General features: G+C 48.5%; 1 protein-coding gene across 3 annotated transcripts in view; it reads left to right on the top strand.

Moving 5' to 3' along the window:
- Positions 1 to 14,693, top strand: part of Tubgcp3 (tubulin, gamma complex associated protein 3) — a 58,578-nt gene that overhangs the window by 42,854 nt on the left and 1,031 nt on the right. For all 3 annotated transcript variants that reach the window (XM_030243572.1, XM_006508801.3, NM_198031.1), the window contains 4 exons: positions 4,888 to 4,976; positions 5,052 to 5,183; positions 8,062 to 8,202; positions 13,863 to 13,979. In XM_030243572.1, coding sequence (XP_030099432.1) covers positions 4,888 to 4,976; positions 5,052 to 5,183; positions 8,062 to 8,202; positions 13,863 to 13,979 — 479 coding nt within the window. The remainder of the gene's footprint in view (positions 1 to 4,887; positions 4,977 to 5,051; positions 5,184 to 8,061; positions 8,203 to 13,862; positions 13,980 to 14,693) is intronic.

The raw sequence follows: 14,693 nt of genomic DNA, 5'->3' as shown, positions 1-14,693 counted from the left end.
TGAAGCATTGTGCCAGCCACAGCCACAGCCACAGTCATTTGCCTTTGGAAAGATGGCACAGTGGTTCTGAACTGAGGTGTAGAAAAGGCAATGTGCATTACTAATGGTTGTGAGGAAAAGGGCAGGTGCTGAGGGGTAGCTGAGGCTACACACTGAGGTGTAGTACAGGCCAGCCCTCCTGGCAGCTGTCTTTATGGTGATGTATTTAACAATGGTACATCTTACAAAGGTGGTGTTGTCTGAGATGTCTAACAGCTCTCTCTGTGCCTGCCTTGGGTCGCAAGGATTAAATGTGCAAAGAAGTCCTCAGACCCAGCCTGAGGCCAACAGTGAGTTGCTGTCTTTGTGAGTGACACTTGCCTGTAGTTCACACACCGAATGCTCTAAGGAGGGGGGATGAGGGCTATGGGATGCTGAACCATAAGACATGCAGAGAAATGCTGGTTCTTAAAGCATCTTTTAAATCCAAGGCTTTGGAAAATAAATTGGATAGGATTTGATCGAGTCACCTTAAATGGAGCAGCACCAAGGGAAGTACAGGTTGTGGGGGAGACTTTGAAGCTGTTGTGAAACTACTTTGAGGAATTTCTTTAAAAAGAGATCTTGGACTTAGGGTTGGTAAGGACTGCTGCAGGTATGCCCTGCTGACCACGCCTGGACCATGCCTGGGCCACGCTGGTTCTGCTCACACTGTAGGTCTTTCAGTGGCCTTTAGAGGGCAGCAGACAGCCAGGAATGAATCTGTCTAGCTTCTAGGCAAGCAGGAGGGAAGGGTGGACATTATTGGTTTTTATGTTAACATGAGTATTTGCCTGCATGTGTGTATGTGAACCCTGTGTGTGCCTGATGGCTTCCTAGCTAGAAGAGGGTGTCGCTGTCCTGAAGTTGGCATTACTGACAGCTGTGAGCTGTTATGTGGGTGTTGAATCTCTATCCTCTGCAAGAACAGGAAGTGCTCTTAACCGTGCAGCCATGTCTCCAGCCTGTAATTCCTCACTTTGTGTGTAAACCCAGCAGGGCACACTTGTGTGTTCATTGCACCTCCGTGTGGTGTTGACCAAGCTCATTCTTACAGTCCTGATGGTTCTTCTGGGCTAGTCACGATTTAAGCGTGCATTTTGTATGCATTTTCAGGGTGCTGGGCAGAGTTAAGGGATAATAGGTACAAGTTTATATCTTCAGGGATGAAGGGCTTTGAATCAAGTCCATGCTCTTTAGAGTCTCGCAGAGCTGCCAGAAGGACAGCCATGGGGGTAACAGGCCCCAGTCATGCCCAGAGAGGCCGTGTCCTCAACTCCGTTTTCCCCAGGCAGTGATCTCAGTGTCACCATAGAAGAATGTCTCCTCCACAGGGTGAGGACAGGTTTGCCTAGGAAGAAAACTGTGTCCATCATATAGTGAAAACGGAAGAAAGAACATGTGTGTTAACTCTGGTGGGTGTGGCCCTGGTCATGCGGGTCTGTGGGCAGGGTTTGAATACTGGGGTAAGTGACGGTGCCAACAGTTTCTCCTGGATTGCCCAGCCTGGGGGCTGCTGCAGAATGTACTCAACATGCAGAAATGTGAGGTGACATATCCCAGCACACAAGGATGTTTTAGGGTACACTGCTGTGCTCAGGATCCCCTGGAACAGCTACCATCAAGGTGGGAGAGACAGAGTCCTTTCCTTCCAGCTCTTGGTGACAACTCAGAGTAGATCTGCAGAGTGATGTCCTCTGGGGGCACAACCACACATACCTGAGTGCCTCTTGACAGAGGGTGGTGAAGTGGAAACTTCTGGTCTCTTTGGAAAGTCAGTATGTCGAATGATGTTTTGCTGGGGCACACAGATGAAAGGATGTTTTGCTAAAGCAGACACATGAGAGAATCTGTTGCTGAAGCAGACACAGGTGGGAAGATGTTTTACTGCAGCAGACACGTGATATTTAGAAGGAATATAAATATGACCCCACAGACGGGGCAGGAGTGGGGGTTGGTGGGGGGCAGGCCGAGCATTGGTTTGCTTTGCTCTGCCTCGCTATTCTTCTCTAATTCACACACATGTATTGGTTCACCTTACACTGTGTTGCTGAGCTCTGCTTGTGGTGATGCCATAGAGAGAAACTGGCCAAAGAGCTTCTTGTGAAGTTCCTGTGGCTTCTTGCCGCTTCCTCAGTGGTGGGTTGGTGAGCTTGGTGGTTTCTTCTGGATTGAACAACCCTTGCTGATTCATGAGTGGTGACTGCCAAGTGGACTGGACTGCTGCTGCTGGTTTGTGTTGGTGTTTGCTAGAGGACTGGACTGCTGATATCCTGACAATGAAGGTTGGAGATGATCCAAAGAACTATTTCTAAACATGTCTACTTCCCTCATATCCTAATAACCTTTCTTTTCTACTACCTCTGGTGGGTGGGAGGCAATAGGTCTGGTCGAACCCTTGTTAAAGTAGGTTGTAAAAAATAATGCCTACAGAGTAGCTATGTCCTCTGTGTGGGAAACAGAAGTCAGCTGTATGGCTAGAGAATTGGGTTAGAATGCCTGGTTTCAGGGAAGAAAACCACACTGTTCTGGGCCTTCAAGAGAACTAGGAAGCATACCCTCCTTGTCAGATGCATGGGCGTCACTGTGTGACATCTTCCCAGGGAGATCGGAACAGATGTCTGTCACTCTAGACAGGGAACCAAGACAGACCAAATTAACAGTGTCCTTGAGTCCAACTTAGGAAACCAGTGAGTTTATTGGGGTTGGTACTGGTGAGGGGCTACTTGAAGGAGCACATGTGACTCAAATGCAGCTGCAGCCCTGAAAAACCCATCCTGGCTTGGGTACTGCTAACCCAAGCTCGTTCCTGGAGCTCTGGTGGGTGGTAGGCAAGAGGTCTGGTCGAACCCTTGTTAAAGTAGGTTGTAAAAAATAATGCCTACAGAGTAGCTATGTCCTCTGTGTGGGAACAGATATGCAGGCTACTCGGCAGGTTGGCAAGCCTCCTCCCTACCAGTTGTTTACTGCTCCTGTAAAGATGGACCTTCCAGCTTCTTTGGACTGTGGAAGTTTACTTACTGTCTCACGTCCCTCCTCTGTCTGGTGGGACTGTTTCTAGTCAAAGAAAATTGCTGCAGATCAGCTGTATTCGTGGATAGAATTCCAAGTTGTGGAGCAGACCTGTGGAGTGGGCTACTCTTCTGAGGGTCCTGTGCTGGGTGGGCACACTCCTGGCTGATGGCTACATATAGCCATGGGGAAATGGCACCCGTGATGTGGACACACAGCTCTCTTCCGCTGTCTGGGGTCTTCACGGCAGCCATAAGAAGTCTGGTGTTTTGTAAGGAAGGTGTAGATACATTTCTAACAAATAAGCTGTGACTTCTGACCAGGGAAGCGTGGGGACCCTGGGGTCTGTCCATGGGGAGTCCCTGGACGGCCTGCCTCTACACAAAACCTCTTTGTACACATCTGTTGCCTGACTCTTCCTGGTGAGTCTGTTCACCTCAGATGGAGTAGGCAAGAGCAGGATCCCACTGAAATTGAGGTTGGTGAACCACTGAACTTAATTGGGATCACACACAGGAGTAAGGACACCTTCCAAGTGGCTTGGAAACAAAGGAGAGTTCCTCTCTCCTCCAGTGATTAGTAATTGCTTGTATTCCTCAGGGAAGGGCTGAGAGGACTCAGTGCTGTTGTAGACCTCTTCCCCAGGAACTGCTAGTGGGCTTGACCTTTCAAGAGTCAGGATAATGACAGCTGCTCTGATTGGAAGATGGCTCGGCTACATCATGACCAGAGGGCAGTTTTGCAGTGTCCTGCAGTCTCATTAGGAAGCCCAGGAGCAGCATCTGCCATTTGTGTTTCCCTCTTACTTTCCAAAGGAATGCTTTCCTGAGCCCTCATCAGATTCTTAGGGCCAGACTTGCTACTGCCTGCTCATGTGACTGTGTGCGCTCATACACTGGTTTATGTGTATGCTCTGGGCTACGTTAAATTCATTAAAGCATTTACGACTTTTTTATTTGCTTTTATTTTGTTTTTCATTTGGGACCGTGCTTCCATCTGTCCTCTCTTGAGCACACATGCTCACTGCACCAAGACAGCAGTGCCTCTGTAACCCTGGAGATGTGTCTTCTTTGATGTCATCCTCTCTCCTGGAGCCACAGTTCCTCAGAGCCTCTTTAAACATCCTACAGGCCAGAAATTAAAAATGTAGCCAAAGCCAGTGCTGTTCTGCTCCCTGTGGAGCGAGGGAGGCCTTTCCTGCTTCCTCTGGCTGCCGATGCTGGCGGCATTCTGCACATGCATATCAGCTCCCTGGGATCCTGCCTTTTTTCTTACTGAATTAGGGCCCACCCCGAGACCCTCTTGTCTCAGAATGAGTAGGGAGAAATAGCCATTCCTTGCATAGTAGATGGACTGGTTGCATATAAGATATAAAATAAGGCTTCTATTTATGCATGATGCTCGTTTCTATAAAATAAACTTTTATACTTAGCTGTGTGAAATGTGTGTGTACGTATGTATATGTACGTATATGTGTGTACGTGTGTATGTGTGTGCCAACGAATGAGCACCAGAAGAGGACAGCCGGTATTCTCTATCAGGATGTACCTTACTCTCTTGGCTGTCAGCCGGCCAGCCCCTGAGATCTTCCTTGGCCCTCTAATACTGGAGTTATAGGCACGACCATGCTCAGGCCTTTACATGGGTACTGGGGACATGAAGTCAAGTCCATATGCTTTAAAGCAAGCACTCTCAGTCTAGTCCTTTCGCTAATGCACAAGAGTGGGTGGAGAGCTTCTGGTCTCTGGCATCTGGAATGAGGCTTACTTATGGCTTTGTTAGCAGGCAGCTTGTGGGCACGGGGGTCTGTACTAGCACCAGGACCTCCCTTCCCTGATGACACTCCATCTTTTGCAGAGTTCTCTGGGGTGCTTCACCAGTGCCACATCCTGGCCTCAGAGATGGTGCACTTCATCCACCAGATGCAGTACTACATCACCTTTGAGGTGAGTCAGCTAGCCGCAGTGTGGTGCAGCGGTGAGGTGAGCAGGCCCCCCCAGAGTCTCCACGTGTCCTTTCAGGTTCTCGAGTGCTCCTGGGATGAGCTGTGGAACAGAGTGCAGCAGGCCCAGGACCTGGACCACATTATTGCAGCACACGAGGCGTTCCTGAACACCATCACCTCCCGCTGTCTCCTGGATAGCAACTCCAGGGTAAGGCTCACTCCTGCCAGCCAGGACGGAGACTGTCAATCTTCAGGTGCTGCCGCATCAGTGACTGAGAAAGGTTCTCACACTGACTGCCACCCCCCCCCCCCCCGTTTTCATTGTCTTAGTCAGTTAATGGCACGGGGCTGCATAAGTTTAACAGACTATATTCACAGAGCTGTGAGGCTCCCATAGCCCAGGGCTTTCAGCTTGGTTCTTTTCTTGTTTAGAGCCTCTCTTCTGGAAAGCTGTGTGCTCTGAGTAGCAAGGCTTTCTGGATTCTGATTTTTCTTTAAAGGTCTGGGTTGAGAAAGAACACATTCTGAGTGTCAAGCAGTGAACTGCGCATCAGGCTGACTCCTTGAGAGCATTTCTCACAGTGTGCGTGGTCGGGATATTCTGGGTTCGTGTCCAGCTTCTGCCTGGACTTTACCGAGGCTTTTGTTTTGTTTTCTGTTTGTCTGCATCAGCCTATGCTGGGGAGAAGTGTTTGGATAAACATAATTATTAAAGAGTATGCGTGTGTGTGCATGTGTGTGTGTGTGTGTGTGTGCGCGTGCGTGTGTGTGTGTGTGTGTGTGTGTGTGTGTATGTGAACATCTAGTGATCAAAGATAACTCTAAATGAAATTTGCTTTCTAGATGCAGAGGAGGTGGAATAGAGTGCTAACATCCTTTGAACAGAATTAGTAACTCGTGAAATGGGCTTCTAAAGTCATCTGGGGTCCTGCTGACTATTCCCACTAAGTCCAGTCTCGGAGGTTGATAGTACAGTGGGTTTCACATCTGTTACCTGGCATGCATGTTTGTTATGGAAGTATTTCTTATGGCATCAGTATACTGGTGACTGCATAATGGTACCCACAGGTCCTGGCCATTCTCTGTAATGTGCTTAAGACATGAAGCACCCATTTGTGGGTCAAAGTCAATGTTCAGGCAGATGGTGGCCTCTCATTGTGAATCCAGGGTTCTCTTTTCAGAGGCACAATGTAAATTTGTGGAAATTAAATTATATGATTCACCATGGCAACCAACTCGTAAATGCAGCTGCCGCTCTTTTCAAGCTGTAGAAGTCAGGTTATATGTCGTTCTGCAAAGGAAACAGGTGTGGACGTCACCAGGTGTATTGCTCTTCAGCAAATGTTGGAATTGCTAAGGACTTCACCCACACTGGCATCCTGCATTCTATGGCTCTGCTGACCATGGGGCTGAGCTCATAGAAGATGGGAAATGTCTGTGTGAGACAAGTTGAGTCACCCTAATTCTTGAATTTATAGAATAGCTGTAGATGTGGCAAAGTCCAAAGAGTCTTCTGCCTATAGGGAGGTAGTTCTAGGGACTAGTTGTTTGGAGTTGGTCCCCAGCCAGCCTCACTGAAGGAGCGCTGCCTTAGGCTCCCTTAGCCCTGAGGTTGTGTCTTAAGCTGTTCAGTAAGCCGATTGGGTGTTGTTTGCTTGCTTTAGAAACAGGGTCTCAGACTAGCCTGGAATCTGTGATTGTCCTGCCTCAGCCTCCAGTGTTGAGATTATAGGTATGAGCTGCCACAACTGGCTCCAGAACATTTTGTCATTAGTTGTTCCTAAGAAAGAAGTCTATTATATAAAACAGTAAAAAAGTAATGTTTTGGACTTATTAATTTTAAGTGTGGTATTTTCATATTTTTACACTGTGAGGAAGTCAGTTGTCATGATCCAGTTAAGGTGGGGAAATGACAGTTGCAGACATGTGTGTATCTCCGTTTGATTGTGCAGCATTGAGGGAAAAAGCCCTGAGCAGCACAGTAGAAAGGGCAGCTCAGACCCTCAGAGCAGACTGAAGAAGCCCACAGTGCATGCTCCACTCAAAAGAAGTATCAGTTAGTAAGCTCAGGGACGTAGTACTCAAAAAACAAGTTGTTCTTGTCATGACTACAATAGAAAAATAAACCAGGCAGTTATAACCATATTAAAATTTAAACAGGACTGTCTCCTTTCTTTGTTTTCTAATGTTTCATAAAATAAATTCTGACAGAGATCAGGACACTTGCTTGAGACTGCATTCATCATGAGCCACATGGCTTGTGGCATGCAGCGGCATCACCTGATCAGGCCTTCTGTCTCCCTGCGCTGCTGTGCAGGCTAAAGGCCCTATTGCACTGTGCACTTTGCACGAGTCCCTGTGTTCTTAGGTTAGTGTGCTCGCAGAGTTGCTCAGCAAAGGCTCCAGTCTCACGTGGGTGCAGAGTTAGCTCAGCTGTCATTTTTGCTGCTTGACATCTCAGCAGGACAGGGCAGGACTTTGACTGAGGATGGCTTATATGTTCAGAGACTTGGTCCCCAGTTAGTGGAACAGTTTGGGAAGGATTAGGAGGTGTGGCCTTGTTGAAGGAGATGTGTCACTGGGAGTGGGCTTTGATGTTTCAAAAAGCTGGTACTAGGCCCAGTCTCCTCCCTCTGCCTTCTGCTTGGGGATCAGATGTAAAGCTCTCAGCACTGCTCCAGTCCATGCATGTCTGCTTCCCACTATGGTAGACATGGCCTAACGCTCAGAAACTGTAAGCAAACCCCATTAGGCTCTTCAAGAGCTGCCTTGATCATGGTATCTCCACACAAAGCAAGGACTAGGAGGAGCTTGTCCATTTTTGTGTTGCTGTGTGGCTCTGGAGGTGTGTACACAGGTCTAGGCACACACAAAGCACCTATGTGGTATTAGCATGTCTGTGTCCTCAGTTCACACTTGCAGTAGATGTTACTTAAGGACAGCCCACTCTTAGGGCTTCTGAGTCACACACACTCTTCCAGTCTCCCCGAGCTTTAGAGGAGGCAACCCCAAAGCACACGAATATTTAAGCAGAGATGCCTCACTAGCATCTGAGGCTCTGTTCATTTAAAATGCTGATTTTTCAGGTGCTTTTAAACCAACTGAGAGCCGTGTTTGACCAAATCATTGAACTTCAGAATGCCCAGGACGTGATGTACAGAGCAGCTCTGGAGGAGCTGCAGAGGCGTCTGCAGTTTGAAGAGAAAAAGAAACAGCGTGAAATTGAGGTACGTTTTTAACTCCTGTTTTCTCGTGGCTGGCCAGTCGCCATGAGCGGTGGCAGTAGCGTTTCTGCTGAATCTCCACACTGAGGCAGCATGCAGCCTACTGTGAGTCGGAGGAAGCTGTGCGCGCTGTCAGACTGAGTGCTCACCTCACTGCTGTCGCCAAGCTTCAGAACCCCAGCAGTGGTGGTATCCCAGGGTCTCTACCGCAGCCTCAGAGTCGGCTGCTGCTGTCACTACCGGGAAGCTGGCTTGTTTAGTGACTCACATGAGCTAGGTTTCCTTAGAACATTTCTGTGTGTTCCCAATGTCCTGGAATTAATAAGATCCATCAGACAGATCAGGCTGTTGGTGGGGTTTCTTGCTCTTGCTAGCCTGGGTCTCTGCTCTTTCTAGGTGCCTGGTCTTGGGGTAATGAAAGGCAAGTCGTGTAGTTGGCACAGTGAGGTTAGTTTTACTTTTGAGTAGTGTTCCTGTAACAGTGTCTGTGTGAGGGGCCTAGCAGCATATCACAGGCAGGAGCAGGAGTGTCTCCTTTTGGTGCTATTGGGATAGCTCTTGACTGCAGTGGTTTGTGGGTAATTCTGAAGAGCCGTGGGATTTGCACACACATAATCTCCTGATCCATGCCCAGCAGCCTGTGTGAGACTGACAGACACAGGATTGTGCTGTAGCTGTCACTTACCGTCTCTGTGGTAAGAGTTGTCATCTGTGATGTGACTTGTAAAGTAATCATGATACTCAGTGTGACCTGAGTGTCACCCTTCCAGAAAGCTGTTCAACTATATATAATAGCCTACTGAAACCAGCCTTTAGGAGTGTGTAGTTCTAGGCAGGCCGTGGTGGCGCACACCTCTAATCCCAGCACTCAGGAGGCAGAGGCAGGCGGATCTCAGAGTCCACACAGTGAGTTCCAGGTCAACCAGAGGTGTAGTGAGACCCTGTCTATTAACAACCAAACAACCAAACAAATAAGATTTGCTCTTCTGATACTAGCATGGTGGCAGTTGTGTGCACACTGGTGGTCTCACCAGATGTCACCGGTCAGCAGCAGAAGGGACACAGATATACACTAAGTTCAGGTCATCTGGCGTGTTTCATTCAGAGATGCTTGATTGTCTGGGGAGAGCTATAAAGCTGAACCGCCTGCAAAATTTAAATGCAAAAGGTAAAATAATGTGCAGCAGTCATTCAGGTGTGGGCCCACTGCATCTGTGAGAGGTGGAGCCGGCTCGGAAAGGGCTTGAGCATCGTGAGTGCAGTGCGGTAGAGGCTGGCTTCTGCGCTCTGTCATATTGCTCTTAGGCGGGGCAGTCCCAGAGGCCTTCCTTCTGCAATTCATGGCTCCTCTCCACTCCCTTCCCACTGTTCTTCTCAAAACCCTTCAGTTATTATGATATTTCCAATTCAAATTTAGGATTGAAGGGCTTTTACTTCTTTTAGCTTAAAAAATACATTTTATACATTGACACTCCTCGTTTTAGCATTAGCATACTTAGTTCCTGCTGCCTTTGCCGCCCACACTTATGTACACGCCCCTATTCAGTACCAGCTGTAATTGAAAAATACCGTGACTAGTATTACTTCCCTGAGAATCTATGCCACCAGGTAAGTGTGTTCAGAATGCACATAGCCCTGTCCTGTGTACCGTGATTCTACAACATTATCCTGTCTCTCAGATTAACTGGCTACTTTTCTGCTGCTCTCTATGTAGCAGAACATGGATGTGAAACTCCAAAACTTTTACTAAATACGTAATGGAAACTATGTTATAGAATGTTTGAGGTTATTTCAAGAATACAGAACTTGGGCTGGAGAGATGGCTCAGAGGTTAAGGGCACTGTCTGCTCTTCAGAGGTCCTTAGTTCTATTCCCAGCAAGCACTTGGTGGCTCACAACCATCTGTAATGGGATCCAATGCCCTCTTCTGGTGTGTCTGACAGCTGCAGTGTACATAAAATAAATAAGTTCTATTTTTAAAAATACAGAACTCTTTGTATTGGTCTAATAAAATAGTTATAACTCACATTTAAAGAGCTGTATGGCAGGTCTGCTTATGCTGAAATGCTGAGAGCCTCTCCCACAATGAGAGTGAGACTGTGGGTCCCGCCATGTGAGCATGGGGTCGGACAGAGGAAGCAGGTTCTTTTGCAAAAGTTGGTTGTTGGTAAAATCCAAAATAACCTTGAGGTGAATTATTAGGATGTATAAGTGAGTTTGTTTGGATTCCTGTAAACCAAATATGCAACAATCTATTTACTTTCTATCAGTACAATTGGGATGAAAGTTTAAAAGAAATGCCACTAAAAAACCAATGTAGCCTGCACATCACATGAATCTCAAGAAGAATGAAGACCAAAGTATGGACACTTTGCCACTTCTTAGAATTGGGAACAAAACACCCATGGAAGGAGTTATAGAGACAAAGTTTGGAGCTAAGACAAAAGGATGGACCATCTAGAGACTGCCATATCCAGGGATCCATCCCATAATCAGCCTCCAAATGCTGACACCATTGCATACACTAGCAAGATTGTGCTGATAGGACCCATATATAGCTGTCTCTAGTGAGACTACGCCGGGGCCTAGCAAACACATAAGTGGATGCTCACAGTCAGCTAGTGGATGAATCACAGGGCTCCCAATGGAGGAGCTAGAAAAAGTACCCAAGGAGCTAAAGGGAACTGCAACCCTATAGGTGGAACAACATTATGAACTAACCAGTACCCCGGAGCTCTTGACTCTAGCTGCATATGTATCAAAAGATGGCCTAGTCGGCCATCACTGGAAAGAGAGGCCCATTGGACTTGCAAACTTTATATGCCCCAGTACAGGGGAACGCCAGGGCCAAAAAGTGAGAGTGGGTGGGTAGGGGAATGGGGGAGAGGGTATGGGGGACTTTTGGGATAGCATTGGAAATGTAAATGAGGAAAATACCTAATTAAAAAAAAAAAGAAAGAAAGAAACGGGGACGGCTGGTTCCAGCAGGGCTCCTGGGCCGTCCCCTGGGGTCCTGATGTTGTTACGTTTTCTTTCCAATTGTGGGACAAAATACCCTAGCGAAAGCAACTTAGGGGAGAGGGTTTGCTTCAGCTCACAGTTCCAGCTTCCTTTCTGCAGTAGCGAGGTCACAGTGACAGGAGCTTGAGGGAGCAAAGAACGCATGTGTCCAGGGCTCAATGCAGTTTTTCCTTTGCATCAGCCAGGACCCAGCAGATAGAAAGTGCTGTTCACAGCCAGAGTGTGTCCTTCCACCTCAGGGAATAAAGGCTAGAAAATCCCTCACAGGCTTGCCTGTGCACCAGCCTAATCGAGGCAAGTCTTTGTTGACACTCTTCCCAGGTGATTACACATATTGTCAATCTGATAACTGAAGCTACTCATTGCAACTCCCCGCTTTGTCTACCTGACACACGGATATATTATTTTAAGGCACACCTTTCTGTCATAGTTAGGGTGACTGTTGCTGTGACCAAAAGCAAATTGGAGGTGTATCTGGCTTACACTTCCACATCACTGTGTGTCACCAAAGGAATTCAGAGAGGGCAGGAACTGGGAGGAAGGAGCTGATGCAGGGGCCATGGAGGGGTGCTGCTTACAGGAGTACTTCTCATGGCTTGCTCAGCCTGCTTTCTTATAGAACCCAGGACCGCCAGCCCAGGGATGGAACCATCCGCAGTGGGCTGGGCCTGCTCCCATCAGTTTCTGACTGAGAAAATCACCGCAGGCTTGACTACAGCACAATCTTAGGAGGCGTCTTCTCGGTTGAGGCTCCCTTCTCTCCGATGACACGCAATGCTTGCGTCAGTCTGACATAACATTCACCAGCACCTTTTACACCCTTCTCTCCAAAGTCTTGTCTTGTCTCATAGTGAAAGTGCAGTCCAATTCTAAACCTTTCTGCAGTCTCGAAGATTTCCAACATTTTAGAAGTTCAGAGATTCTGAACTGTGAGCCCCCGTAAGATCAAAACGAACTTCCATACTTCTAGCATATAATGGCACAGAATAAACATTCCAAAATGAAACAATCAAGGGCATACCAAGGAATAATCAAACCAAAACCCCAAATCCAATGTGGCTAAAACCAAATCCTGCAGTCCCATGTCCAGCATTTGGGCCTCGTGATGAAACTGGCTGGGCTCCAAAGCTTCAGACAGCCCCATTCCTTCAGCCCTTAAGCTTCCCCTTCAAACTTGGTCCAGCGCCACTGCATGCCTGTAGCTCTTCTGGCACATACCCTGTGATCCTGGCATCCCCAACACTCCTAGGTCTCTACTACAGCTTATGCTTTATCTTCAAGCTCCTCACAGTGGCCTCTGAGGCCTTGCTGCTCTCTGGGGCCTCGACCCTGCCACACAGTGCCTGACCTCAGCTGCTCTCCACCATTCCTCCCTTCTGTGTCTTTCATACTTTCAAGACCAGTAGCACACAGACAGCGCCACCATTCAGAGGGGCAGCCTTGCCACCGTGGACCACAGTTCTGTGAGCTTGTGTGTGCTGACCCTGGGGAAACACGTCCTCAAGTCCCAGTGTGGACGGCCAGGTCGCTCTCTCAGGGTGCTGATCCCTGCAGCTGCTGTGTTGACTGCACTTTCTTGTCAAAGACTTGAAGCTTGTCCACACTCCTTTCTAATGAATAGTTCATTATCTTTAAATTCAACTTCATTCAAGGTCTCACAGTGGTGGCAAATGGAACCAGATTCTTATTAAATATCATAGGATTGTCTCTGGCCCATTTCCTGGCACAGCCCTTGTTCTCGGAGACCTCAGGAGCCAGGCCTGGGTTGCTGGAGAGAGTGGGTAAATAAGCTGATAGCCTAAACTATTAGCTAAGGGCTAATAAGAGGTGAACTTGCACATGTAAAGCAATGGGAAAGACCCAGCATGGAGTGTATGGAGGTAGAGTGCTGTCTGTAAAGGAGACAGACAGTCTGTAGCTGCTCAGCATGGCTGCAGAGGATGTGCTAAGGGGAAGGGAGCTGCTGAAAGGACAGTTGGCCCCGCTGGAACCCTCCCATGCTGCCTGGCTACAGCTCCAACTTAGAGCAGGGCCACGGCCACTGTAGGGCACCTGAGGCCAGTGAGATTCAGAAAGAGCAGTCTCAGTTCTAAGTGCCAGTGGGCAACTCATAAAGCGCGCAAGCGAGAGCCCTAGCACAGTGCAGTTCCCAAGCCCAGAGTCTATGCCAGGAGTGCCAAGGCTCCGATCAGAAGAGCTAGTAGATGGAACTTACCGTATTCACTCATGAGAAGAGAACTCAGTAACTCCCATTCAGGCTGGCTGAACAATGGTGTTACTGAAAAATCTATTTTGAGGGGAGAGGGAATAGTTAAGATACGATCTCACTGTGTGTAGCCCAGTCTGGCCTCAACCATTCTCATGCCTCAGATGGGATTATGGGTGTGGGCTACATGTGTGTCTGGCTGAAAGTGACCTTTTAGAATGAGAGTAGATGCTTCTTTCCAAGGCAGATTGTCTGGCGTTCTCACTATAGTCAGCGTGCCAGCTCTCAGAACTGACAAGTTCCTTCCATGCCCATTGTCTGAATGAGGGCATGTGGGGGACGTGAGGCCTCTGCACTACAGTGCGTGACGCACAGTGCTGCCGTGCTGAAGCAGGGAAGCATCCAGCAGTTGAACTTGCTGCTTCTCACTAACCAGGGCCAGTGGGGAGTGACTGCGGCAGAGGAAGAGGAGGAGAACAAGAGGATCCGAGAATTCCAGGACTCCATACCAAAAATGTGCTCACAGTTGCGAATATTGACGCACTTCTACCAGGTGAGTATAGGTATGAGACGTGGTGTCTGTCCTCTTCCGGGACCCGTGCTTGCTTCCAGAGGATGGGAAATGTGGCCCCACATCCTTGCTGTATGAGCAGCACTTGGGATGGAGCACTTGGGGGTGCTCCCCCTCCGGCTTCACCCTTGTGCTGGGCACTCTTCAGGGCAGCTGTACAGCTGGGAAAGTGGCACTGAGGACCTGTGACTTGTCATGCTCTTCAGAGCACCATTGCCAGATAGTGCAGGCAGTGTGCGGGCTTGTTGGAGAGATAAGCCATGAATGGTCGCAGTACTTTACTAAACCACAGCCTATCAGATTTGCATCTTACAGGAAGGCTGCTCTTCACGGTGGCATGGAGTCCAGTGGGTTTAGCTTGAGTCTGCTCCCCTCTAGAGTAATGACTGAGCATGCGTTTCAGCCCGTGAGCTGAAAGATGAGCAGTGGAGCCCTGATTTCTCTTCACCACAGAGTAGGGCGCGTAGCATCCGCAACTGCCTATTTCTGTCTGGTGTGAGTGCAGAGGAGGCCAGGTGGTCAGTCGCTCTGATACAGAACACAGAACATATCATTGCTTGTCTAACTGTACAGACGGCCTCTCTGATGAGTGCGGCCCAGGCGCCGTGAAAACCTGGGCCCCTGCTCAGTTCCCGTTGGAGGCCTGTTGGTGCCGGTGCTTCAGGAGGGCCTGTGTGTTCTGACCCAGTCCTGTGC

This window comes from Mus musculus, chromosome 8 (genome assembly GCF_000001635.26).
Source record: "Mus musculus strain C57BL/6J chromosome 8, GRCm38.p6 C57BL/6J".
Taxonomy (NCBI): Eukaryota; Metazoa; Chordata; class Mammalia; order Rodentia; family Muridae; genus Mus; species Mus musculus.
Note: the sequence above shows the minus strand (reverse complement) of the source record. Positions and strands in the feature narration are given on the sequence as shown.